Source organism: Notolepis coatsorum (genome assembly GCF_963971535.1).
Source record: "Notolepis coatsorum genome assembly, chromosome: 11".
NCBI lineage: Eukaryota > Metazoa > Chordata > Actinopteri > Aulopiformes > Paralepididae > Notolepis > Notolepis coatsorum.
This window is the reverse complement of record NC_140175.1, coordinates 83,114,578-83,142,100: the sequence shown is the minus strand read 5'-3', so window position 1 is coordinate 83,142,100 and position 27,523 is coordinate 83,114,578. Positions and strand designations below refer to the sequence as shown.

The window sequence follows — 27,523 nt, the reverse complement described above, 5'->3', positions numbered from 1 at the left end:
AAAAAACGGGTGAGGAGCTGTAACCAATGCGACCGTTACATGCTGATGCTAAACCGGAAGTTCGGTTGACTTTTTTTTATTACCTTGGATGTCATTTTGTCACAGGAAAGATTTTACTCTAGGATGGACCTTACAGTAGGTATGTAATTTCATCTTTCCTTGTGACAATATTGTCACCCACTGTAACTGAGAAGCCGTCGGTCTTGCTGAGTTTGTTATTTGATCCGAAGAGAATGGACTCTGTTTTACCCAGATGTAATGATAGTTTGTTATCAGCGAGCCAGGTGCAGATTCTGCCGAGTTCCGAGCTGAGGGTTTTTTCAACCTGTAACTTGTTCTTGTCAGAGACCAGCAGGGGTAAGTCGTGCGCGAACAAGAACAAGTTGCAGTCACAAGCTGACGACATGTCATTTGCTGTGTTTTTATGTCTTCCATTGAGGACCATCTTGGAAATAAGTGTTTTAATTAATGCTTTTAGGTGATATCCTCAGGAATACAAACTGGTCAAGATAATTTGTTTTTATGATGTGTTTTTCATTTCCAAATACAAATCTAATCAAATAAAAAAAGCAGTGTTTGCAGTTGAGCTACAGGCGTTGTATATTATACAGCCTTTTTGCGCATCTTTATCAAGGGAACCCTGGCTTATCCTAATGATTTTTTTAATAATAATAATAATATTCCAATTGTACCACACTTTATATTCGCGAGAATCTCACAGTGCTACAGGAGATAAAAACAAAAATGATGCTGACAAAATAACGTTAGCTAGTTAACTGCATTAGCTACAAAAACAATGCCAATACTTATGCTGCACTATTTGACATTGACTGACTGAGAGACCACCAGCAGTAGTTGACGGTATCACTTTATGATATCGTTATTACGAGTATGTTATCATTCATATTATTATCGACATTAATTGAATGAATCATCATGGCATGGCACACACACTCCTGCTCACTGTCCCTTGGCCCTGTCAAGCTCACATGCCTGCTCCACTGCCTGTCTGCTTCTCAGCCTGGCAGTGGGCCACCTGAGGCTGTTGCTGCACTACTGTGGATGACAACGTTGAAGCTGCAGCAACATTTGTTATTTTAGTACATTTGGCAGCATCCGCCTCTAGATTTCATGCAATTGCTCTGCACCCCCTTACGCTTCTTCTGTTTATCAACTCTTTTTCGCTCTGAGCGGCATCTGTTTACACGAGAAACAGGTGAAAGAGAAGGTGGGGGCTTAGTAAGAGATGTGATTGGGCCAGCTTGATCGGACGCTGTCCCAGCCTAGTGGCGGGGGTGCTTAGTAAGAGATGTGATTGGGACAGCCCAGCGTCAGTCAGTACCAATGGGCCGCTGTCCAATTTCTTTTTATAAATCACTTTTAATTTTTTTATCAAATTATAATGGCCCAAAAATGCCCGGTATGCCAGATGGCCAGTCCAGGCCGCCTGAATGCTGTCTACAACAGAACTGCGTTTCCGCGTCTCTGATTGGCCAGGTCATTTCTGGTCATGTGACATGTACGCCCAATCGTGGGACCGCAAGTTTCTACACTGGTTAAGCTTAGGCGCTCGTTCGAAGTTGGTTATGGTTAGAGTTTGTCTTAGAGCATGGCGATAGAACACCTGCCCTGATTCCGACAGTTAAGCTTAGGCACTCTTTCGAAGTTGGTTAAGGTTAGTTTGTCTTAGAGCATGGCGATAGAACGGCAGGTAGTTTGCAGGCTGTTAGACCCGGAAATAGGCGCAGAACTTGCTGTCCCACGATTGGCGCACATGTCACATGACCTGGCCAATCAGAGCACAAAACTCGAACGCGGAATGGCAGTTCCGTCGTAGAAGGCATACACGCGTCCAGGCCTGGCCTTATACGTCAATTCTACTATAAACATTGCCGTTTCTTGTCTATACATGCTATTATTCCCAAATAAAATCAATATCATATTATGTACGTTTTTTCATGCTTTGATCGTCACCAACGGCATACATTGTGGAGTAACGTTACAGACATGTTGCGATCGGGGTGAAGACATGGTTGGATCAACGCAGGATTGATATCATATAGCCCTTACTCAGATATTCAAACACAATTATTGAAAATAATAATTATTTAATGCCTTCTGTGGCAATTTGTATTTCTTAGTTAAATATCTGTTTTATTGATTAATTATACATTTGAAAGAATTCAGGTTATAGCTATATAAAATGACAAATGGCTGTCCCATTGTACCAATCAATGGGATATATTGCATGTTGGCTATAACCTGCATTCTTTCAAATGTATAATTAATCAACAAAAGATATTTAACAAATAAGAAATACAAATACCACAGAAGTCATTACATAATTATTATTTTCAATCATTTCACAATAATTGCATAATTGTGTTTGAATATCTCAGTAATTGGGCGGCTAAGTGGCGCAGTGGGCAAGGCGCTCGCCACTAACGCAGGAGATGCTGGGTTCGAGCCCAGCTCTCTGCGTTGCTTCCGGCTTGCCTGGTCGTTCATACTAATACAATTGGCAGTATTAGGGGGTGGGAAAGCCGGTGGGTGGGGATCGGACGTTGTGGACAGCGACTCCTACATGTCGGTTGGTGCGCCTGTACAGCAGAATCAGGAAGCAACGGGGGCAGCGTGAGCCTCCCACGCGTCACTCCTCGCTGCTGAGAGATTGCGCTGTACAGGTGAAAAGATGCGACAGCTGCCTCCTTGTGTACCGGAGGGGACACGTGATGCAAGGCTTGGTCCACATTGCAGCCGACCAGTGGGAGGCATGGTCTAACAACGTTCGAGACAGGGGAGGGTAGAATTGGACAATACGAAATTGGGATGAGGGAACAATTTTAAATGGGGAGAAAAAAAGTAGATAAAAAAAAAGAATATCTGAGTAATTAAGTAATTAAACATTTGTCCAAAATAGCTGGTTCAGATATGGTTAATCCAGCTGCCCTGTGATCAGATATTATTATTATAATCCATATTGTAAATTTTTCCGACATCAAATGCGTAATTTGTATCGTACAAATATTGTCATATTTATTCAAATGATGATTAATTAATTCCAAGGAGGCCTGTAGAGTTGACATGAAGGAATCACTATGATTCCTCCCAAATAAATCCGAATCCAAGCTTAGGGACGGTTGGGGAATCGCAAAATCTAAGATGTCTTAAATGACCTAAAGAGCAACATTTTTGTCTTAAGTCCGTTGGAGAATGAGACCCATTGTGTTCGGTTCCCATCATTCTGTTACCAGGTTTGCCTCCTATGCATTATTACACTGAGGAGAAGGAAGAGGGCCAACGGTTTCTTTTTATCATTTATTGCAACTTCATCAAATCTATTCCCTTTGGATATAAAATACTTTCTTAAAAATAAATATGCTCTATTTCATAATCAAAGACAAAATGTGACAAAAAAAATTCTAATCAAATGTATCCAATTCTAAATCAAATACTGATACAACAAGCAGTACACCACAAATCATTTGGTTTGACACACAGTATATGAAAAGCATCAACCGTAGCACCAGTCAAGACATTCTTCAGATCAAGATGACCATATGTGTATAAAACAACGAAATACATGAAGTAGTCTGGTTGGCTTGGCTATAGCGTACTTTAACACCACATAGTATGGAAAATGGGTTTAGCCTAGTCTTTGTATGGATTTGCCAGTCTCAAATGTTATTTAGGCGCTGAGGAAAATGACATAATGTACTCCTTGCCGTTTGGCCAGGGTTTGAATTATTCAGATTAACAAGCCTAAAAACAAGCTGTTCAGAATGAATGTCCCTTTGTAATGTCACAATGGGATGATTTAGCTTTGATGAATGATTTGGCTTTACTCATGGGTGTGGTTTAGCCAGATATGGAAGTAAATAATTAAGTAATAAATGGTATGTGTGCTTTTATAGCTTTGCTCAAGTTGTTGTATCAGTCCCTTCTCGCTTCAGTGATGACAAACTCCCTCAGATCCCTCTACAACGTTGGACAAGGCAGGCTAGCCCCCTTTCCACACTTTTATTTGTTCTTGCTATCGAACCTCTGGCTTGCTTTGTGCTCCCTGGAGGGGTATGAGGGAATTCATAGATGTAGAAAATATAAAACAAAAATCATCTTTGTATGCAGATGACCTACTCTTGTATGTAACAGATCCTCATAAGTGCAGGCTCAACCTACTGTCTATTTTAAGAAGATATGGGGAGATATCAGGTTATAAATTAAAGGTGGCATGTTGTCAGTAGGGCTGTAGTCCGCTGGTCGATTGTTGGTCGAGATGCTCTTCTTTTTTTAATCCACTTTTTCTCCTATTTTTCAATTTTTCTCCCATCCCAATTTCGTGATTCCAATTCTTCCCTCCCCTGTCTTGAACGTTGCTAGACTAGGCTAGGATAAGAAAATGGCTGTAACACTATGCGCCTTCGCATTGCGCCTCGAACATACTAGAAATGTGCCCAGAAAGTTTCAGCACCATGGAGAGCACCATAGTGCCTTAGTGCTTGAGGAATCTATATTTACTGTATGACTGGACCGTGCAGCTTCCAGTAGAGCCTTCTGACCAAGAGCATATTTATAAAAAGCTTCACATGTGAGAGAGAAATTAGATTTGACTTGGATTTCACTCTTCACAAGCTCCACGCTGCATCTATTTCTCTGGTCCGTCCATGCACCGGTCATGAGGGAGAACAACCTCTCTACAAAACAGCTTGCGCGGCAAATCGGCAATAAACAGCTTGTGCCAGGTGCTATGTATAATGCGCTCGCGCTGGTTAGACTATAGGCTATGTAACGTAACGTACAGTATAGCTTCTTCTGTTGTGGCATGCGGGACAAAATGAGGGACTGTTTGGCCAGGGTTTGAAGTCTGAAGGAATAATTTCTTTCTGTATAAAATAATTGTTAAAAATAATTATCCAATACACTGCAAATAGCTTTTTATATCTAATTATAGTTCATATAATTCATTTAGGACACCAAGTAGAGTAAATCCAGTGCACTGTGGCCGTTTTCTTAATCCAGAAATAACTTTTTTCTTCTTTATTAAAAAAAAATGTATACATTCTTTTTTTTTTTACAACCTAACCCTCGACCAATCGGCCAATCGTAAATAACTTTAGGTTTTGGTCGACCAAGGTTTTCTTTGGTTGACTACAGCCTTAGTTGTCAAATGGGTGTTGGTGGGATGTTGTCAGATGGGTGATGGTGGGACGTTGTCAGATGGGTGGTGGTGGTGGGATGTTGTCAGATGGGTGTTGGTGGTGGGACGTTGTCAGATGGGTGGTGGTGGGATGTTGTCAGATGGGTGGTGGTGGGATGTGTTTCAGATGGGTGGTGGTGGTGGGATGTTGTCAGATGGGTGGTGGTGGGATGTTGTCAGATGGGTGGTGGTGGTGGGATGTGGTCAGATGGGTGGTGTTGGTGGTGGGATGTTGTCAGATGGGTGTTGGTGGTGGGATGTTGTCAGATGGGTGAGGGGACACGTAGAGAGCTACTGTCGTGTCTCCGAACACGGAGGAGTAGGATGCTTTGAGGAACTGGACGTAGTTCTGCAGGCTTCGGTTGGTGCTGTCAGACTGCTCCAGACGGTCCTTGACGTCCTGCAAGCGACTCTGGTACCGCCTCTCCACCTGATCATCACACATACACACATTTGAAATGTTTATTTATGTCCACATGAACAGAAATACAAGGAAGCCTCATACAAAGGACATAAACACTGCCAGTGCAGTCAGAAAATATGAAAGAACAGCCAGTTACAAAGTGCATGGACGGCAGAACGCTGTTACATACAGTATGGCTGAACTACTTGTCAGACACATAGGACACAAATCATGGGTAAAGGAAACAACGCCTCCTCCAAATTGAGCGGCTTCCTATAATAGCTGATACTGAGCAGTACCTTGCTTGCTAACAGTTTGGCCTTCCTTTTGGGGAGACCGGCTATTTGTAGGCCCCTCACAACCAACTTGTGCACATGCCCTAGGCTGCCAAAGATAAAAACTAGGAGTTTACATCTGTAGCCTAGCTGTGAGATGGTCTTCTGTAGCTGTTGGTATTTCAACACTTTGGTTAGAAAGGCTTCTTCTGCGGCTGGGTGGCACAGCGGACTAAGCGTTCGTCACCAACGCAAGAGATACTGGTATCGAATCCGGCTGTCAGCGTTGCCTCCGGCTTGGCCGGCCATCATACTGGCTCGATTGGCAGAGTCAGCGGGAGGGAAGCCGGTGGGTGGGTCCGGGTCGTTGTAAACAGTGACTCCTACAGTTCGGTCGGGGCGCCTGCACAACGAGGGAAGGATCTGGAGGGAGGTAGTGTGACCTTCCACACGTTACACTCTCCCAGTGAGAGTCCGTGCTGCCAGGTAAAAAGAAGCGGTGGGCTGGGTACACGTGTCGGAGGAAGCATGTGATAGGCTCCACCCTCCCAGACTGACGGTAGGGGGTAGAGTGCGCAACGACCAGGAAGGGGATTGGGAATTGGTATAACGACTAACATTGGGAGGGGAGAAAAACGGTAAAAGAAAGGGGGGAAAAGATAATAAAAAAAGGCTTCTTCTAAGCTGTAATCAAAAGTACAGCCAACCTAAGGTGTTAATTTACAACAAAGACACACACACGGAAATTACACGAATGCTGTGAATGACAACTGATGAGTTGTCCTATAGGGAGGTGTAGTCTGACGTCACTTTGGACCGCACGGTCGGTCCACCCATTTAGGAATTTATCATTGGGAAAATGGATTATCGGCTATTGTAACACGTCTGCCTCATGAACATTGGCAAGCTTTCCATTTTTGCACAAAATGAGTTTCCTTCTACCACTAACATTGTTTAAGCATTTTTGGTTGAAAAGATTTTTGGTAGTTATAAGGTTTTTAATTTGTCGTTAAAAAATAACTACACTTACCAGTACAGGCAGTAGAACGCCTGTCGTTCAGTGTTGTCGCCTAATACACGCCATGGCCCGCTGATACCAAGCTAACTAAGTAAGGGATAATGTATAGCTACGAGGTCATTGTCACAAAATAATTGACCGACACAGAGTTTAGAACACCGAGGCGCCTCGCAGAGGTGTTTTAAACGTAGTGAAGGTCAATTATTTTGCGACAATGACCGAGTATAGGCTATACATTATCCCGCTTATTACATGGCTAACTTACTAACAATATACCTAATTCATTTTACACCATCGACAAGACGAGATCAAATGCAGAAGCAGTTGTTCTGTGGCTCTGTCAGCCCAAATAAAGTGATATCGCCGGGCAGGTGTGTCTGATTGCACTGAAACAGTGTGTGTCAGTGGGCTTGATTGCTCCAGCTGCGAAAAACAATAATCACCGGTGGTTATTGAAAAATAATTCACCGCTGTCGGGGGCTATTGACCAATCACAATCAAGCATTTCGGCGAATGTTAAAACGCCATGTAATAACTAACGTTAACGTCACCTAGCTAAATGTACTAGACGTTGGCAATGTCTACTGTCGTGTCCATAAGTTCCCTGGCAGAATACTTTGTTGGTGAGGACAAAAGTATACAAAGAGGAGAGAACCATTTTAAATCAGGGCATGTAGAGGAGTTCTGTTCCGTATACGCTCTCGCTCGGCATCGCTCTCTGCACTATCTCGCATATGTGCACGCGCACTGAATAAAGACCACAAATGTACCTTTAATCCCAATATTCGTCTGACCACACCCCTATCAGCTTACCCATATAAGCAGGGGTGGGGCCACCCACTCGCCTCCTTCTCGCTTTCACCACAAGGAAGAAGTGCCTCGGTAGATCCCCACACTTGACACCATGATGGAAGAAAGGATTAGGAGCAGCTTTGGGAAACAAGGATACGTTGACATCATATCTTTATTTTCTCTCTCACTATTTTCGAGAAAATACGGCGATATTGTCTTCGTACTGGAGTGTCTGGAAGATGATGATCATTATTTTTATTTTTTTTTATTGGTCTTTTTCCCCCTCCATTTTCCTCCGATTTTTCTCCCATCCCAATGTTAGTCGTATGCCAATTCCCAGTCCCTTCCTGGTCGCTGCGCACTTACCCCCCACAGTCAGATCATCTGGGAGAGTGGAGGCTACCACGTGCTTCCTCCGACACACGTCCAGCCAATCACCGCTTCTTTTCACCTGGCAGCGCGGATTCTCATTGAGAGGGCGTAGCGTGTGGGAGGACCACACTATCCCCCTCACGTCCAATCCGCGCTTAGCAGGCGCCCCGACCGAACTGTAGGAGTCGCTGTTTACAACGACCCGGACCCACCCCGCCAGCTTCTCCCACCCTCTGATACAGCCAATTGTATCAGTGCAGACGGCCAGCCAAGCTGGTGACAACCCCGGAGCTGTGAGCTGGATTCGAACAGGCAAATCCAGCTCAGCTCCGGGGCTGGTGACGAACGCAATCTCCGCTCGGCCACCTAACCGCCCTGATGATGATCATTCTAAAAACCCTCCACCGGTTTTCGTATTGGGAGCACGCCGCTGCATGCTTCTCAACTGCAGTTCCTTGCTGAACTGTCGGACGCGCCGCTGTTGTGAGAAGCGGTGGGTTTCAGGTTGGGTGAGTACTGTTGCTGGCGGGCTTCACTTGTCTGTTAGTGCTATGGGGGCTACTTGACAATGTTTATGGAAACCGGCCCCAGGCTAGGGTCCTTTGTTCAGCCACCTAGGCGACAGAAGGCCTTGGTCTGAAGACCATTGTAGTTTTAACTAGTGGGCCGCGACCATTAACACTGGTGATCCCTGTGTGTTCTGGACGAGTGGATATCTCTCTGTCCCGTGTTTAAGCCCCTTCTTTCATATCCAAATGAGAGTATTCCTTCACGAGGAGATATGTGCATGGATGTGCGATAGCGGCCGATCCATGTTCAAGTCAGCTACACAGGCCAGTTTGGTATTGTGCTGATTCCGTCGGGTGTTGGTAAAATCACCGTTGTAAAGCAGTGTTGACATCTTGTTTCTCTTTTCTCTTAAAAAGTGAGGAGAGGTTCAGAACGGCGGCCTGTCTGGGTGAGTGTTATGTCATTGTATACATGTTCAGGTGATAGCTGCTTAGCTTACGGTTAGCCAGTCAGCTGTTAGCTGCTGCGTTAGCCTGCTGGGATCGCTGCATGGCCTACTTAGGTTGGGCCTACTGTTAGCCAGTCAGCTGTTAGCTGCGGCGCTAGCATGTCGTGATCACTAGGTAACGTTAGCTTGCTGCTATAGGCCAAGGCCTGGCGCGGGGTAGCTTTAGCTCCTCGCGCGCCGCCGCGGGCTCGCTTCTGGTCGCGTGCGCCGTTAGCTCGGCGTCTCGCGAGCAGGGGCAGTAGCGCCCGAACGGTTGGAGCGGCCGTTAGCTTAATGCTACTCTGTTGAACGTGCTTTGATTATAACATGTTTTACACTCTTGACTACGACGTCATCCTTGACAGGGGATGTTCGTCGACCCTGCCCTGAGCCTGGACGGGGATTGCGTCAACAAAGAGGACTGTAGCGACTGGTTGGAGCGACGCCGCTGCCCAGTTCGAGCAACACAGGATCGGCTGTGTTGTCTACGGGGTCTTGAGTCTGCTGCACTTCGCTGATCTACGTTCCGGGTAGGACAAGGTTTGACCAGACCTTATAACACGTCTTCTGGTTTTACTTTTCTAAATGTTTTGTGAATAACGATGTTTTCCCAAAACGTGTGTTGCTGCAATGCATTTAGGATATGACGCGAGTTATGTGTGAACTGTTTTTGTCACTGGCAGTTAGCTTCTCCGTGCAAATTGGGTTGTTGTTACAGATGTGACAATGATCTGGTTGTTGTGTGAGAAACATCATGGTGTTTATATGTACCGTGTACTCACAACTAAGGTAACTAACATATGAAGCTATGCTTAGTGACAAGTGAGTAAAAGAATGTTCTTTTCTCAGCCTGTGATGACAATGAACAGTGTGTTCACATATTAACAGGTTTTCCTGTTTTAACTGGGCGTATTAAGGGTAAAATAAGAGGATTGTGTTTCCCCCCGGTTCCCTGGGGACTTTTTCATCCTCCTATCAGACATGTTGTGCACTAAATTGTGTTTTTTGTGTGGTAGGGATGCGATGTAACCCTTAGCTTGATTGCTGAGGTTGTGCTAAAACTGCTGGAGAAACTTTATTTTCCTAGAAGAAAAGATTGTTTGGTCGCTCTCGTGTGTGCTTAGCAAGGCCTGTGGCCGATACTAATCGAGAATTATGTATTCTCTCATTATGAAAAACGGCGTTCCTCTGTAGAGTGTTTTTGCCATTTTTTGTAGGTGATGATGGGTTGTGTGTGTCATGTGACCTACAACTGGGTTGGACTGGCCACAGAAGCACATGTGTATGTTGGACCGGGGCTCTTAGAGCCCTCTCTATTCTGTGTTTTTTCCTTAGTAAAAATCAGATAGCAGGTTAGCTCATGCGCTGTGTGGAGCTGTCAAACGCTTCATAGAGCTGACTATGACTGTGTCATATTCTCTTTTTGTCATTACATCGTATCATGGGTGTGGGGTCGTAAAGGGGTGAACTGGTAACCTTTCCTCTCCTCCTCGTTTCTGTCGGTCAGGGGTACACCCCCTGTCCTTCAAGGTTCCCGTCACGTGGCGGTTCGGCACGTTACGGGGGGGGGGGGTGGGGAGGGAGTTTCCTGGTCCCACGGCCTGGTATATTGGGCGTGTGCACCGCAGAAATTCCCCCGCCATAGAGTACGTCACCGTGCGCGTCTCTGTTGGTAGGACTTCCGTGTGCTGTTCAGGTCCATGTGATGGATCTGTTTCAGGGGGGTGGTCAGGGCTCCTCCTCACCAAGCGCCTATTCGGGCCTTCTGTGAGTTCGGACTCCTTCTTCCATGTGAGGGAGCCTCCATCAGAGTACAGAGCCTTCCTCCTCAGATTGTCAAAGTGAGTGGACCCTCTAGAAGGGTCCTATTCTATTGTATATGTATTCGATTCAATTCGATTATTGAGTGTGTATGGGTTCAGTGCCTCTTCCCCGGAGAGCCCTAAAACCAATTTTTTACATGGCTCAAGGTGCAATATATTCTTTTCAATCTGTACAGCTCGCGTGGGAAGTCTCTCTGGGGATCCCCGTCTCCTTCCTATGGGAGGGTGGTGGGATGTAAAAATGTGAAAAAATTTTACCCCCGGCTGTGTAGACTGGGATACATACTGTTGATGCTTCCTTCTTTTCTATTCAAAAAGTGTTGGAGTTAGGGAGTGTCACACCCCTCTTGTCGTTCCCCTGGGCGCCTTGGGGATTCAATGACAGGTCTAAATAGCCTGTTCATTGATGGGGGTGTGTCCCGACGCACGTATAGTGCTAGCTTGCTGTAAACAGGCGACTGACTGGCGCGCCTTGGTTGCTTGTGGTTAAAACGGCGTTTTTATAAAGCAACTGAGATGGGGGTTTTTCCTCTTCCGACGACCAAATCCCACGACCTGGGTTGGTTTTCGACGGATTCTCGTTCATGTCTGGGGGATGATGACGGAATGGATCTGAACATATGTAGAGGGGTCTCACGCCCTTGGGGTGGGCCACCAGGCGCGGTTCGCCCGAACGTCTGGGTGGCGCCTTCTTTTCATGTTAAGATCGACACGCATATCTGCCCTTTCTCCTGGAGTAGGCATGTCGGCGTGGTTAGGGCACGGGACTGGTTCTGGTCACGCTGGTCCGGATCAGTTGAACCCGTTGTCCACCGGGGATGCAGATCTGCTGTTCTGGTACCCTGAGGGACTTGGGCTTTTTTCAGGGGGAAAAATGCCAGGTCGGTCCGGGTGTCACAGGGTTAAGCGCTATGGAGACCCTGGTTGGGTACGTTTTTACTCAGCACTGTCGTAATGGCTTACGGCCATGCCATCCTGTACACGCTCGATCTCGTCGGATCTCGGCCGCTACACAGGTTGGTCCTGGTTAGTACTTGGTTGGGAGACCGCCTGGGAATACCAAGTACGGTGTGCTTAGGGGCTGGTTCTCCATTCTTTTTCGCTCCTCTCTCACGCATGGCGAAGAGGGGCCTGTGGGGGTGGTTTTTGACCTCCTCTGGTGACCCTGTGCTTCCCGTACCGCCAGGCCCGGTCCGAAGTAATGTTTCGTCGACCCGTAGGCCTGGGTTAACCCTTTTTTGAAAACTGAAACACTTGTACTGCGGTATAGCCGGTGTATACCCGCAGGTGTGTTTTGGAGTTTTTTCTTGAGGGGTTATAGGAACAACCACCGCATTGGGTAACACCGAGGTGGTTGATTCCCTGGTGTGTTGGAGCAGTGTCAACTCCCGGGTTCACCGTTTGAGGGTGCCCCTGCACGTTCATGACGTCTGCCAATCGTGTCAGCCTTCTCTGCCTCGACCCCTCTGGGTGGGGGTTTTTATATGGAGGCTTGGTCATGCAACACCGCCAGCTTACGCTCCTTCCGCCGGGGCGGCTGTGTTCAACTGTCCCCTCTGGCGCCTGTCTCGTCCGCAGTCTCCAGGCTAGGGTTAATAGCCTGTTGCCTGGTTTTTCCCCGGTGCGCTGCCTGCTTCCGTTGGTTAACCTTTTTTGTGTGCTTACGGCCATGCTGACTGCCTGTTGCAGGGTCAGTGTGCCAGGCGGTGTACTATTGGGGGGACGGGGCCCGCTCGGCTGAGGGGCCTTTGTCCGAATACGCTGGCGATGTGGGGGGCGGGGCACTACGTGCCCACCTGGTGGGGTCTTGATGCTGGCATCATGGACTTCTCCGGGCCCCCATTCCAGGGAGTCCAGCCCTTTTGGTGGGTCTGGGTCTTCCTTCGCGCTCCGCTGCTACGGCCTTGCCACAGGGTTGGGTTTGCCCTTGACCCCGTGATTCTGGGGGCAGTAACGAGGTTGTTCCTCCGTTCGCTCCCGGGTGGCATGCGGGTTGTGCGTGTGTGTAGTCGTGGGGTCAAGCCACGGTCTGCTCACCCTGTGCGTTGAGTTGCTTGAGTGCCTCTTCGCACGGTCGGGTCCGTCGCCCTCCCGTGAAGCCCCTAATAGGGGGGGTGCCCTCAATTAGGGTGGGTCGGGGGGCTCAGCCCTCCCTGTTCTGATGGTTGTGGGGGGCTGTCAGCGGGGTGTATTTGTCGGCCGTTGGCTCTCGCTCGGCCTCCCTTGTGCAGAGAGCGATGCCGAGCGAGAGCGTATACGGAACAGAACGTTAGGTTATGACTATAACCAAGTTCTGTTAGTATAGCGACGCTCGGCATCCGACGCCGCTGCAGCCTTTGACCTCGCCTTGTGGCGAAAGCTTGGGAAGGAGGCGAGTGGGTGGCCCCACCCCTGCTTATATGGGTAAGCTGATAGGGGTGTGGTCAGACGAATATTGGGATTAAAGGTACATTTGTGGTCTTTATTCAGTGTGCGTGCACATATGCGAGATAGTGCAGAGAGCGATGCCGAGCGTCGCTATACTAACAGAACTTGGTTATAGTCATAACCTAACGTTTTCGTATGCGGAGGGTCAGCTTACCGGCTCGCTACCAGTTTACTACAGCCAGGCGTCTGCTCTGTGGTGACGTCAGTCAGCAGCGCCAAATGGCAGTGTAGTTTCTCAGTGAACGAAAACATAAACGTTGTTATTTTGCTACCTTTACGATTAATTGCGAATATTTTCATGTTGAGCTATAGATTGTAGATGAATATGCACAGAAAGGTACACCATGCAAATGTTCATGCTTTATTTGTTTTAAACAAGACAATTTAGAAATGGGAAATGGGGAAATACATTGCGTTTTCAAGAGGGTGGACCGTGGAGAAACAGCAATGACGTAACCGCTACACCTCCCGGCGGTGCTATGGTAGGCATCTGAATACTAGTTAGGAGTCTAGAGTGATTCTCACGCTCATCCACATCCAACAGACTTTACTGGGAATTAAAGAGCTGTAAGTCATTTGAATATTCAAAGCTCTCCTCCTGAAGCAAACATTTAAAGATCCTCTCCACTCAATTTTTTTTGTTATAGTTAATAGTTTTCACAGTCTTCCATGGAGATGGGGAGCTTCTCTGTACTTCCCTGAAATATGAGTTGCATGTGTGATGTCACCAATAGGTTGAACCTCTCATGTTCCAACATGTGGTAACTTGCCACCTTTAGCTTCAGCATACACAGTACTCTGTCTGTCCTGGAAGAATATAAGCTGCCTACATGGAATTCCTGGTAAATATCAATGGATGCTTGCTGTCAATTTGAATATTCATAGATACTTGCATCCATAATGAGGGTCAAGGTGCTGAGAAGCTGCCAAGACATTTTCAGTAGTTTATTGAACAATTTGGTAGAAACCCCCTATTAATACAAATAGCTTTTAAGGGTTTAACATACATCTGGAGGGGATCTTTAAATTCCACGTATACCAACAGGTGTTATGTGTAAGACTCTTAGACGAGGCCTCACCTCCTCTTTGCTGCGCTGCAGTGTCTTGATGTCTGAGGTTGACTTGCTCAGCTGAGTCTCCAGGTCCATGAGCTTCGACTGTGTGGAGCGATCCCTGCTCACAGCCCTGTCCCTGGTGTCAGACACCTAGAGGCAACAAACACACTGCACTTCATCTATCATATCATCACTTCACGTTTTAAAGGGGACCTATTGTGAAAATGGCCTTTTCCTGTGTTTTTATAGCATGAGGGGTTGTCCCAACATTGAGAACATATGGGTCTTTTCTGCATTTCAGCTGTGACAAGAACCCTCCCTATTGAGACGAGCCATTTACAATTGCAGCCACAATTGCCATAGTTAGTAAGACCTCATATGCACACGTGAAGATATCTTGATAAAACGTAGATGTACAAGATGGCAGCTCGCTCGTACATCTTCTCTTTTCTTTTTTTTTCAAATTATGTTTTTGGTAGATTTTTATTTGTTTTATTGGACAAGTCCGGCAGAGAGGAAGGATGGGAGAGAGATATGGGGGAAGACATTCGGCAAAGGTCACCGGGTCCGGGAGTCGAACCCGGGACGGCCGTGTTGCACTACAGTGCGTTACGTGATGAGCCACCCTGGCGCCCCCTCTCTTTTCTAACTAAAGTTGAACCTAAGATATGTTTTTATAATATATAGACTATAACTACAATATATATATAAATAAGATAACTGAAATCTATTTTGTGTGCTCTGTGGAGTAGATTTCAGTGGGCCTCAGCTTGTACAGACAGGAGCTCGACCCCATTGACTTTGTATTGGTTTGTAGCTAACTAGCTGGAGCTAGAATGAGGAACAGCATGGATTGTGCTGAGAAAGGACTCAGAAACCTGATAATATGGAAAATGATCACGAGAGGCGATGGGATTTATTCTACCTTTTCTCAGGGTTAGGGTTAGGGGTATCATGCAACCAAAAATGAACTTAAAGGTGCTATAGATAACATGCAGCCACTAGATGTCGCAGTAGAGCACCAGCATGTCATTTATCCAATCAGGTGCATTCCATGTGGGGTAATGGAAAGTATAGGGAGGGGATACATGCCTGCAACATGTGAACAACAATATCCATTTTGGACCCGCCAAAATCTTTTAAATGATTTAAGTACATTTTTGGGAGGAAAAGCAATGCTTTTATGCTGTACTTCCTGCATCTGCTCTGCAAGCAGATTTTTACTCGCACTCCGTGTCATTCTCACATTATTGCTACATTAATTATTTATTATGGCGACGGGAGGGAGGGGCTAGCAGGGGCTTAAGCCCCCTCTGAAAAAGGCTTAGCCCCCTCTAAGCCCCCCCTCCCAGTTATGTTTTTTATTTTATTTATATATAAAATACATTACGAATTCCGTTATATTGGACATTTGTGTCTTTGTGAAGCTGTATATATCTATTCATCATATCTATGGCTGTCACTATAGCCAATTGAAATGCTAGAAATGGTCACGTGGACTGGGAGAACCAATGGAATTTCTCTTTCACTTCCGCGTTTGGGATGCCATCATGCGTTTGCAAAAACAAAACAAACGTCTTTGGATAACTTCTTTGCAGCGGGGAAATACCATGAGCCAGAAGAGGAGCCTACGACCTATAAAGCTTCTTTTAATAAACAGGAGTCATACTTAACTTTGACATTGGCTTTTGGAGGACCGAAACAATAATAAGCAACCGGTGACTCTCGCGTGTTGACATGGCAACCCGTAGCCCCTTTCGTGACTGTGATGCACCAAGTGAATCCACAGTCACTTGCTCCTCAATAGGAAACCAACCTAGATTTACCCTGAAGGACTGGTTCTAACCGAACCGTTCGTTATACAAATATCACAGAGACATGTCAAGGGTACTCACAGCTGCACGAGGGTTTCGAACAGAGATACGGGATGGTTTGAAAGCTCGGCGTTGCTAATAAACATTTTAAATATATTTTATAATCTGCTCAAAACGGCATTATTTCCGGCGTTGGGATTAGCAACGGCGAGCTTTCAAACCATCCCGTATCTCTGTCCGAAACCCTTGTGCAGCTGTGAGTACCTTTGACATGTCTCTGTGATATTTGTATAACGAACGGTTCGGTTAGAACCAGTCCTTCAGGGTAAATCTAGGTTGGTTTCCTATTGAGGAGCAAGTGACTGTGGATTCACTCGGTGCATCACAGTCACGAAAGGGGCTACGGGTTGCCATGTCAACACGCGAGAGTCACCGGTTGCTTATTATTGTTTCGGTCCTCCAAAAGCCAATGTTTGAAACATGAGCATGGATTTTGGAGGACCGAAGCTAAAACAATAATAAGCCCAGGGCAGGGCTGCCTGCATTATGGTGAGTGTTGTGTTTTAATAATAATAATACATTCGATGTATAATACACCCGCTGTTACAGCACACACAGACACACACACTGGAATGTCGGGTCGCTGTGCCCATTGTCGGGTCGCTGTGCCCATTTTAATGTCAGGTTGCTGTGCCCATTATAATTCATTAGCACCTGCTATAAACAATCCAGCCCCCCCAGAGCTCCCCCAATGCCAATTCTCTGGCGCCGCCACTGTGCCGTCAGGCGATTAAAAAAATGTATCTAATTAATTGAGGCAGTCATTGCCAAGGCGACAAGCTCTACAGACAGTACAATAACACAACCTAACTGATGACGTCAAGACGATAGATCGGGGATTGCTATCAACTGGGTCAGAGAACATCCACAGCAGGATGATCGCAGAGGGATCGGATTGACTGGATCAGATCGCCGAGGAAATCCACAGGATGACAGCAGAACTATCAGCCCCCACACCACCAACCCTAAAGTGCAGGGCGCCCCTCCCCCGCAGCCCCCCCCCCCCCCATTTTTCTTCCCTTGTGTCACTCTCCTCCTCCCCCCCCCCCTCTTGCCAGGTCATCACAAAGGTCATCCTCCCCATCCCTGCTCCCGCCCCCCCCTCCTATGCCTCATCTCCCCCTCACCTGCTTTTCACACCAAAAATTTACAAACTGGTAAATGCTGGTCTGATTTATAGCCAGGCATCTCCAAAACACCAAAAAATAACTATTCCACCATCTTTCCTCGACAGCCCGCAACTGCAACCCCCGAAATGTCTGCCACGCCCCCAAACTACTGCTATCAATTTGTTCCAATAAAAAACCATGCTGTTCCTGTTCTCACTACTATCAGACTCAAGGAGAAATACTCGACAGTCGACATGCTCTGTAATGCTTAATAACCTCAAAGTCAAAGTCAGCTTTATTGTCGCTTCTCATAATGTGCAAGACATACAGATAAATGAAATTACGTTTCCCCCTTCCCACGGTGTATATAAAAAAAAGATCTAACCATCGCTCAGCCAAGGCCGGCCTCACCCATCATCACAAAATCACTGACAATGGCCCTCCTAAATGTTAGATCGTTGAGCAACTAATCTTTCTTAATCAATGATCTAATAACTGAAAAGAATTTGCAATGCATGTTCCTAGTCGAGACCTGGCTAAATTACATTACTGGTGCGACAACACTGATAGAAGCCTGCGCTCCAAATTATAAGTATTATCAATCGGTCAGGCAAAACAGGAAAGGGGAAGGGGTTGCCGCTATTTTATCTACATCGTTTGTATGTAATGACATTGACATGGGTGAATTTATATCATTTGAATATACTGCTGAACTGTCTTTGCTCATCATTACATTGTACCGGCCACCAAAATACATAAATAAGTACACACATAAATAAGAAGAACGACCCCAAGGCTATTGAGCTTATCAGCCTACTGGACAGCTTTCAGCTAATACATATAAATTAACCCACTCACCAACATGGTAACACCCTAGACTTAGTGATAACAACAAGGCTGAACATTGATAAAGTATCAGTAATCGAATTACCTATATCTGACCATCATTGGTCCTCATTCGTGAACATGTTCGTAAGTACATTAAGGACATCATTAGAAAACACAATGTATGTTTTTATAGTTACGCAGATGACACACAATTGTACATCTCTGCTGAACCAAATGATCACAGAGCTATTAACTGTATTTCCACCTGTCTCTTAGCAATAAGCAAATGGATGACAAACAACTTCATCAAATTAAATGAGGACAACATTTAAATTTTTTTTTTATCCATAGCACCTTTAAATTGCATGTCGAGAGACACCTCTATTTTGAGGAAACCCCTCCCCACAACTGGTATTGAGAAAGGGGCACTTTCATTTAGTTTTGACAGTTATTGAGAGTAAATTAGTTTGAATATGGCCACCACCAGTGATGTTATCTGGGACACGATCCTTGTGCTGTTCTAATTACAGGTCAATGAAATGATAAGGTAGCAGTCCCCCCTATTTTTTCCTCTACATAATTTCATGGAGCTGAAACACAACACAATGATTCAATGTCCTCGATGACATCACTGGTGGCCATATTCAAACTAATTTACTCTCAATAACTGTCCAAATAAATGAATGTGTGCAAAACTGTTCAGTTTTTGGATACGTGCAAGATAAAATAAATCAAAATAAATACGATTTTGGTATTAACTCTACGCTGTGTGCGTGGAAGCCTTTCTAAACCTCTGGGGCGGTGGACAGACCTGTTGGCGGGCGTCGTCCAGGGCCTCCTCCAGCTGGCAGCTCAGCAGGCTACATTCCCTGGTCTTGTCGTCCAGACGGAGCTGGTTGCCGTCGATGGTTTCTTCTCGTTTGGCGATGATGGCCAGCAGGTCACTGTTCTGACAGCCCGCCTCCTCAAGCTTCCTGTTAGGAGACGGACAAGAGGATCAATACCAAAAGGAAGGACCAAAAATAGGAATCCAGACTAGATTCCACACAGCAAGCTTGGTGAGAATCAGGTGAACAGGCTACCCTGCCCTGTCCCCCATTGTAGTGGGGAGTATAGTCAAATATCGTATTAATTTCCTGCTGGTCAGTAAGAATCTCACCAGAGGTCATACGAATGTCTTGATGCGGCTGCTGACATATCTGTAGTATCAATACTAACCTCTCTAGACTATGTAGTATCAATACTAACCTCTCTAAACTCTGAGTCGGTAGTATCAATACATTTACATTACATTTTACATTTTGTCATTTAGCTGACGCTTTTATCCAAAGCGACTTACAAGTTTTGTACAACAAGACAGCAGGAAGGGTACAACTCTATCAGCTGAGTAACAATGTTCATCAAAGTGTTGAGTGCTATAGTGTAGATTAGTTTATTAGAACAAGTGCATGACAGTAAGGTTAGTTATAGTAGGGTTAGATATTTTTTATTTATTTTTTTTTCATTTAATTTAAGATAATGATTGAAGAAGTGCGTCTTTAGTCGATGGCGAAAGATTGGACAGGTTTCGGCTGTCCTAACTGTGGTGGGAAGTTCGTTCCACCATTGTGGGGCAAGGACCGAGAATAGGCGACTTCTCTTTGATGACCCTCCCGGAGCTCGGATAGGAGTAGGTCTGAGGCGGCCAGAAGATGCAGAGCGCAGGGGTCTTGAGGGTGTGTAGTTAGAGATCATTGACCGGAGGTAGGCGGGAGCCGTTCCCTTCGCCGCATGGTATGCCAGGTCGAGGGCCTTGAAGCGGATTTGTGCGGCCATGGGGAGCCAGTGCAGGTCCCTGAGAAGTGGGGTGACATGGGCTGACTTCGGTAGGTTTGTAGCTAACTAGAGCTAGGAGTTGGGTGGCTTCTTTTGTCAGGAAGGGGCGGATCCTTCTGATGTTGCTCAGGAGGAATCTGCAGGTTCTGGTTGTCGCTGCGATGTGAGCGGAGAAGTTCAACTGGTCGTCAAGGACAACACCAAGGTTCTTGGTGGTCGGGGACGCGGTCACAGTTGAATTCTGGACTGTGATGGAAAGGTTGGTCAGGGGGGAGGATTTGGCCGGCAGGTGAGGCCTGTTTTGCTTAGGTTCAGTTTGAGGTGGTTGGACGTCATCCAGGCAGAGATGTCAGACAGACAGGCCGAGATCCACTCAGAGACGTGGGGAAGGAGTTGAGTATCATCGGTATAGCAATGATACGAGAAGGCATGAGAGGTGATAATGTTACCCAGAGATTTAGTGTAGAGGGAGAAGAGAAGGGGTCCAAGGACCGAGCCCTGGGGGAGAGAGATACACAGTACAATATATTATACTAACCTCTCTACACTCTGTAGTATCAATACTAACCTCTCTATACTCTGTAGTATCAATACTGACCTCTCTAGACTCTGTAGTATCAATACTAACCTCTCTAGACTCTCCACCCATTGCTGTAGCTGCTTGTTCGACTCCAGAAGCACCTTGTTCTTCTGCCTCAGCAGCTCCACATGGCTGCCCTGAGTCTCCACCTAGCACACACACGCACACATACATGCACACACACACACACACAAAATGAAGGACCATCTCACTTTACTTCAACTGTAACTTTACAATCATTAGATATGTTATCTGATCTAAAGTTATAGATTCATATAGATATATAGTTATGTTATCTGATCTAAAGTTATAGATTAATATTAGATATAGATAGATAGTTATGTTATCTGATCTAAAGTTATAGATAGATATGTTATCTGATCTAAAGTTATAGATATAGATATGTTGTCTGATCTAAAGTTATAGATAGATATAGATATATAGATAGATAGATAGATAGATAGATAGATAGATAGATAGATAGATAGATAGATAGATAGATAGATAGATAGATAGATAGATAGATAGATAGATAGATAGATAGATAGATAGATAGATAGATAGATAGATAGATAGATAGATAGATAGATAGATAGATAGATAGATAGATAGATATGTTATCGGACTTGTGACCTTTATGCTCAGGTTATCCACTCCCCTGTAAGGCAAGACGTTTGAGCTGTGAGCTCTTACACCCAAACAAGGTTCAAATCTCTAGCATTGCTAGAAGATACATTTAAGCAATAATACACGAGAACCAGTGGAATATCAGGAATATTGCCACGGCTGTGATGCACCCGCAGCCACGAGAGCGAAGCTCGAGTGGCGTAGGCATCATAGAGTGGCAATATTCCTGATATTCCACTGGTTCTCGTGTATTATTGCTTTTATACAGCAAGTTGCACCGTCTGGAAAAATATAGGATGAATACAGACAATTCTAGGGTATTTTATATTGATTTCAGTGAACTTGGCGTAGAAAAATAGTTCCTAAAGATGTATCGTTGGTATGAAATTTCAAATGGAGTAGGGCAGTAGGCTATCAACCAGCTTGGCAACGCAAACAAATTACGTATTATTCTAATTTATACAACAGGTAGGTCCGACCACCTATTTACGAAGGTGGAACGCTGTTTTAATGTACGACCTACAGTAGGACCATTATTTGTGTGCCGGACCCACACAAGATGGCGAGCCAACCCACTGAACCTCAGATCTAGATCAAGGCTATGCCCGGCCTGATCTGATTACCCCTGTTGCCTCAACAGCCTGGTAGGATTGTGAAATTACCTTCCTCATTCCCAGTGAGGAAGTGGATCAGGAATTAACAAACTAATTGAACTTGAGTCACAAGAACTTCCAAGGACCATCATATCCTTTTCTATGACACGAACTGATCGAACGAGAACACAAGGACTTCCAAGGGTTTTGACCCCGTTTCACCTTTTGTATTTTGATATTGTATTTTGTATTTGATTGATGCACATTGTATATATGGGTACTGATATTTCTCCTATAAGAAGGGAGAGTTAAAGGGTAAATGCACCCAGTAAGATACTTGAACCACTGATATTTCTATTGGTACTTTGTTCGTATTACACCGGCAAAGGAATAGTTTAAAGGGTCATTTTCACCTAATAAGGTACTTGCATTCCCTGCACACTTAAAGGTTTAAATTAATATGTTTAAACACTTACCTATTGAAATGATAAACTGATATAGTTTACTGAACGATAAACTATTATAGTTTACTGATCTGCAATTGCAGAAGAAAGAAAATGAGTTACTCACGAAAAAGGGATACATCTAATGTCAAACTTTAAACCTAGCTTTTAGCCTCAGAGACGTCTGAACAAAACCAAATGCGTTGATCCAATCAACCTAGAACCTGATACCGAACTAACCCCTGAAAGAAGGAGTGGTTAATGAAAGAACCTAAAAGGGATACTTCACTTTACCTCACTGTATGTATTGTAATTGTCTAGCTAGCATGCTTGTTGTGAATAAACTACCGGTCACTGTTATAACCTTGTCTTTGGTCTACTACTCCTTTAACTGTGTATATTACTCCTCTCCTCATTCGAACCTAGAACTGGTCCGTGGCGAACAGCTGTTACTGTTAGTGACACAGGTGCTACAATAAGGCAGCCATTTTAGGTGTACCAATGGAAATTACCATGACCCAACCATGGACACTATACTAAATGAAGGAAGGGTCATCACGTCACTGTGTAGCACGTGAACGCACATTGGTGCCATGTGTGGAAACTTTCAGTTCAGCCGACATGGAGTCGAATGGGATCAGCCTCCTCCTCGTTTATGACCCGTCATTTAAACAGGTTATTACCTCGGATGTCAGAATCATCTGCAATTTGTTGCATTGTTAACTAGCTAACGTTTGATATTATTGGTTGATGTATATTTCCTCTGGCATCAACACTGTGATTTGGTGTTCTACAGTATGTCTTACAAGGTGGCCTGTTGGGATGTTAGATCCTAATGTGAAAAACTGATTTTTATATGTCTGCTCATTTTACCCTTGCTATTATTTGACTTACTCTATGCCCAGCTATCCGCTGGGTGCATACTCTGACCTTTATCATGTTTTGTAACAGATTCCTTTATCAAGCAAGCAGCAAGAGCAAAGCATAAAGTGGGATATATATGAATCAAATCATATTATGATTTGATTAATATATATCCCACTTTATGCTTTGCTCTTGCTGCTTGTTTTACACTGATTTTATGTCTTATTTCTTACTGATGTAAAGCACTGTGAACTGCAATCCCCTGTATGAAAGGTGCTATACAAATAAAGTTATTATTATCAAGTAGAGCATACAATGCTGGTATTCTGACGTGATGACCCTTCCTTCCTTTTATAGTTTCCTTTCCGTGTGAAGCCTTGTACGGACCTTCATGCGGAGGTCTGCGAGGGCCTGGCTGAGCTCCATGCTGCGTCTCTCCTGGACGTGCTCTTGCTCCATCGCCTTGTGCAGCTGGAGCTTGCAGCACCGCAGGGCCTCGGGGAGTGGCTCTAGCTCCGTCAGTCGCCCCACCAGCTCCCTCTGCACGTGCTCCACCTCCTGCTCCAGCTCCTTGCGCACCACCCGCGCCTCCCGCTCCGCCTGGTCCAACCGAGCGCAGTACTCGTCCGCCTCCGCACGCGTCTTCCCCACCTGCACGGACACCGCGGCAGGGGAAGAGACGGCGCTCAGGTTAACTCTTTGTATAGTGAGGCTTTTTCCAGTGATTATAAGATAAGATAAGATAAGATATTCCTTTATTGATCCCCCTTGGGGAAATTCTGTATCATGGCAGCATGGGGGAGGGGGGAGGGGAGGTACATGTAGTAGAAGACATACAGGTACAGGTCACAGAATTATAGTACCGTGGAGAAGTAAACATTTTAATAGAATAAAAAGGCAGTGTAAACAATATAACTCTGGACATGCGCATATGGGCAACAAGGTGCGAGATGAGGGTATGTATGCCCTCTCAGTTATTTTGCCCTACAATAAATATAGTTACAATATATAATCGAATCATCTAAATCAAATATATAATCTAAAAAAACGAAATGCTAGAATGCTAAATAATATATGTAATATATAATCTAATAATCCAAGTCTAAATCTAATAATATATAATCTAAAAATGATAAATGTATAGTGTGATTATTGATTAGAGCATCATGTTCCCACAAGGCATGTCTTCCTGTGTGACTGAGTGTGATCTCCTCATACCTGGATCCTATAGCTCTCCACCAGGCTTTCATATTGACAGACAGACACAGTGGTAGAGTGTGATCTCCTCATACCTGGATCTTAAAGCTGTCCACCAGGCTTTCATATTGCTGGACAGAGGTGTTAACATGCTGCAGTTCATGCTGGGAGAGACTCAACTGGTCCTCCACGGCAGACAGAGAGGCCTGAGAGGAAGAGGACAGGAAGCTTGGTCTGATGGTTGGTCATACTGGCGTTCATACTCAAAAAATGACCCTTCAGAAGAAGAATAAGACCCCTTTTGTCTTTTCTTTGGACAGTTCATGTATTTTGCAGTTGTAAAGTCAATACAAATCACCTAGAATGTTGCGTTTGATGCAATCATCAAAAAGGTACAGTACTTGACTTCTACGGTCTCTAACTATGAACGTAGTACACAGCACTCTGATTTACCATCTTTAAATCATCAGGCATAGAGGAAAATCTATCCCACCTAATTTGTTTATGTGCATCTAACTGGTTATGAGGTTGGGTGAAAATACCTCGCCAATTCTCTCCAATTAACTCAAACACCTATCTCACATGTACACCTCACCCCCAATCCACAGGAGAAAATAATTTGTTTAGAATGTATAGGTTTACCAAGATTTTTTTTTTTTATCCACTTTTTCTCCCATTTTCTATATTTTCTCCCATTTTCTATATTTTCTCCCATCCCAATTTCGTATCATCCAATTCAACCCTCCCCTGTCACGAACGCTGTTTCTTGCCTCCCACAAGCCGGCTGCAATGTGGACTAAGTCATACATAGCACAAGTCCCCTCCGGTACTTGAGGTAACAGCAGTCGCATCTTTTCACCTGCGCAGCTCGATCTCTCAGTGGCGAGGAGTAACGCGTGGGAGGCTCACGCTGCCCCCGACACTTCCTGATTCTACTGCGCAGGCGCACCAACCGACCTGTAGGAGTCGCTGTCCACAACGCCCGATCCCCACCCATCAGTTTCCCACCCACTAATACGGCCAATGTGTATTAGTACGGACGACCAGCTAAACTGAAAGCAATGTGGAGCGCTGGGATCGAACAGGCGATCCCAGCGTCTCTGCATTCGTGGCGAACGCCTTGCCCACTAGGCCACATAGCCGCCCTAGGTTTACCAAGAAATGTGTAGATATTATAGATAGTAGGGATGTACCGATCCGACTTTTTCAGTCCCGATACCGATACCTGGGTTTGGGTATCGGCCAATACCGATAGCGATCCGATACCCATTGTTCAATTCCCCCCCCCCCCCCCCCCCCCAACCATATGTATTTTATATTAAAATATATTTTATTTTTAAGAATTGTAAAGGATCACAAGTGTGTTTTTGATTTGTTGTAAACAAAGACAGAAAATAAACTTCATTCATTCAATTAATAAACTGTATGCCTCACTGTCACTGTGTGGAAAAGACTGGGATCATTATTTTGTGCAAGGCAACTTAAAACATTACTTTCCTAACTTAGTGAAACTAAATGTAACAAATTAACACATAGATATAAACTTACTGAATTGTTATTTATTATTTTATTTAGAAAAAAAGATATATATGTAACGGTTGTGACAACGTCACCTCAAACTTCGATGCCCCGAGTGGGAGTCGAACCCCGGTCTCCCACACCGCGGGCAGCAACACAGACCGCTATACCAAGAGGTGAACTCACTTCTAAGTACTGGGTCTATGCGTCTTTTGAGGATGTGAGAGTGAGTTTAACCCATAGCACCGCTACTCACCCCAGCCCTTCTTGACTGCGCTTCACGATACCATCCATTACACTCACCCTCTCAAACTCACTCCACTCCACCCAAGGCATCAGGGTCAATCGGCACCATTGTAACGGTTGTGACAACGTCACCTCAAACTTCGATGCGCTTCACGATACCATCCGTTACATATATATTTTTTAAATCCGATATATATATATTTTTACCGATACCCGATCCAGCTATTTTACTATATCGGCGGCCGATACCGATACCAATATCGGATCGGTGCATCCCTAAGATAGATAGATAGATAGAGATCTTTATTGATAATGAAACATATATACAAGTATACATATAAGGCTCACCATTATCAAAATGTAATAATGTAAAGCTTACAGCTTATTTCCATTGCGGTCTTTCATATTTATGTGAGTAAAATGTACTGGTGAGTGTATGCCTGGATGTGTGTAGGTGTATGAGAGTATGAGTGCATGATACAACATGCACTTGTTAGAGCCTGTGGGTAAAGCGAGGGTGTGCCCACCACGCAGGGGGGAGGAAAACATAGGGAGATTAAATACAGTAAAAAATAATCAGATACAATAAAAAAACAATTAATACAAATAAAAAATAAACCCCTAAAAAACTATTAAAAACCTTATCCATAAATACATAAAAACAACTAAGATAAATAAAAATATAATTAAACCCATGTTCTGCTTCTCCTGATCCAGCTCTTTCCTTTGCCTTTAAAAAGAGGAATAGGGACTTATTAATTTAATGTCTGCTGGTAGCCTATTCCACTCTACTGCCGCCGAGTACAGGAATGAGTTTTGCCCAATGCTACGTTTACATTTGACTGGGACTAGATCTGTAGGGCTCCCTCTAGTGCCGTGACCATGTAAGTCACTGACCTTGGTGAAATAATTTCTGAGGTCGTTTGGAACAACATTATTGACTATTCTGTGGACCATGCTGAGTTTGATTTGAGTTACTCTCTCATCTACTCTGAGCCACTTGAAGCTGTCGAAATTAGACTGTTGTAGGTGAGTCCTGGGATGTAACTGTAAAATGAGTCTAACTAATTTATTTTGTGCGGTCTGCAGTCACAGGCTGACTTCATGTGATTTACATAAACAAGAAATAAGAGTGGACCCACTCTTCTACCACTTCTACCACTTGCTTCCTACCCCCCAAGTATGATTCTACCCACCTTAACGTAGTAGCACTTTTAAAACCCATAGCCTTCAGTTTAAATATAAGTATATTGTGGTTCACTGTGTCGAATGCTTTTTGCAGATCTAATAAGATCATACCACAAAATGTACCCTATATATTACATATATACTTTTTTGATAAAAGTATACATTTACAATTTTCCCACATTTATCATACCATGTTAAGAAGGGGGGAAACTATGAAACCATATCTTTGATGTGGTTAGGATTTTTCATTTTCCGCGTTTTGATCTATCCCACAAAACTGGA

At 44.7% G+C, this 27,523-nt stretch overlaps 1 protein-coding gene across 1 annotated transcript in view; it reads right to left on the bottom strand.

Annotated features, from left to right (window-relative positions):
* Window positions 1–3,386: 3,386 nt before the first annotated feature.
* Window positions 3,387–27,523, bottom strand: part of odf2a (outer dense fiber of sperm tails 2a) — an 80,280-nt gene continuing 56,143 nt past the window's right edge. Inside the window, exons 16-21 of the mRNA XM_084324267.1 lie at window positions 24,385–24,495; window positions 23,480–23,743; window positions 20,614–20,714; window positions 18,982–19,144; window positions 14,384–14,509; window positions 3,387–5,627 (exon numbers count right to left, since the gene is read on the bottom strand). Of these exons, the coding sequence (XP_084180393.1) occupies window positions 5,433–5,627; window positions 14,384–14,509; window positions 18,982–19,144; window positions 20,614–20,714; window positions 23,480–23,743; window positions 24,385–24,495 (960 nt within the window). The 3' untranslated portion in view covers window positions 3,387–5,432. The remainder of the gene's footprint in view (window positions 5,628–14,383; window positions 14,510–18,981; window positions 19,145–20,613; window positions 20,715–23,479; window positions 23,744–24,384; window positions 24,496–27,523) is intronic.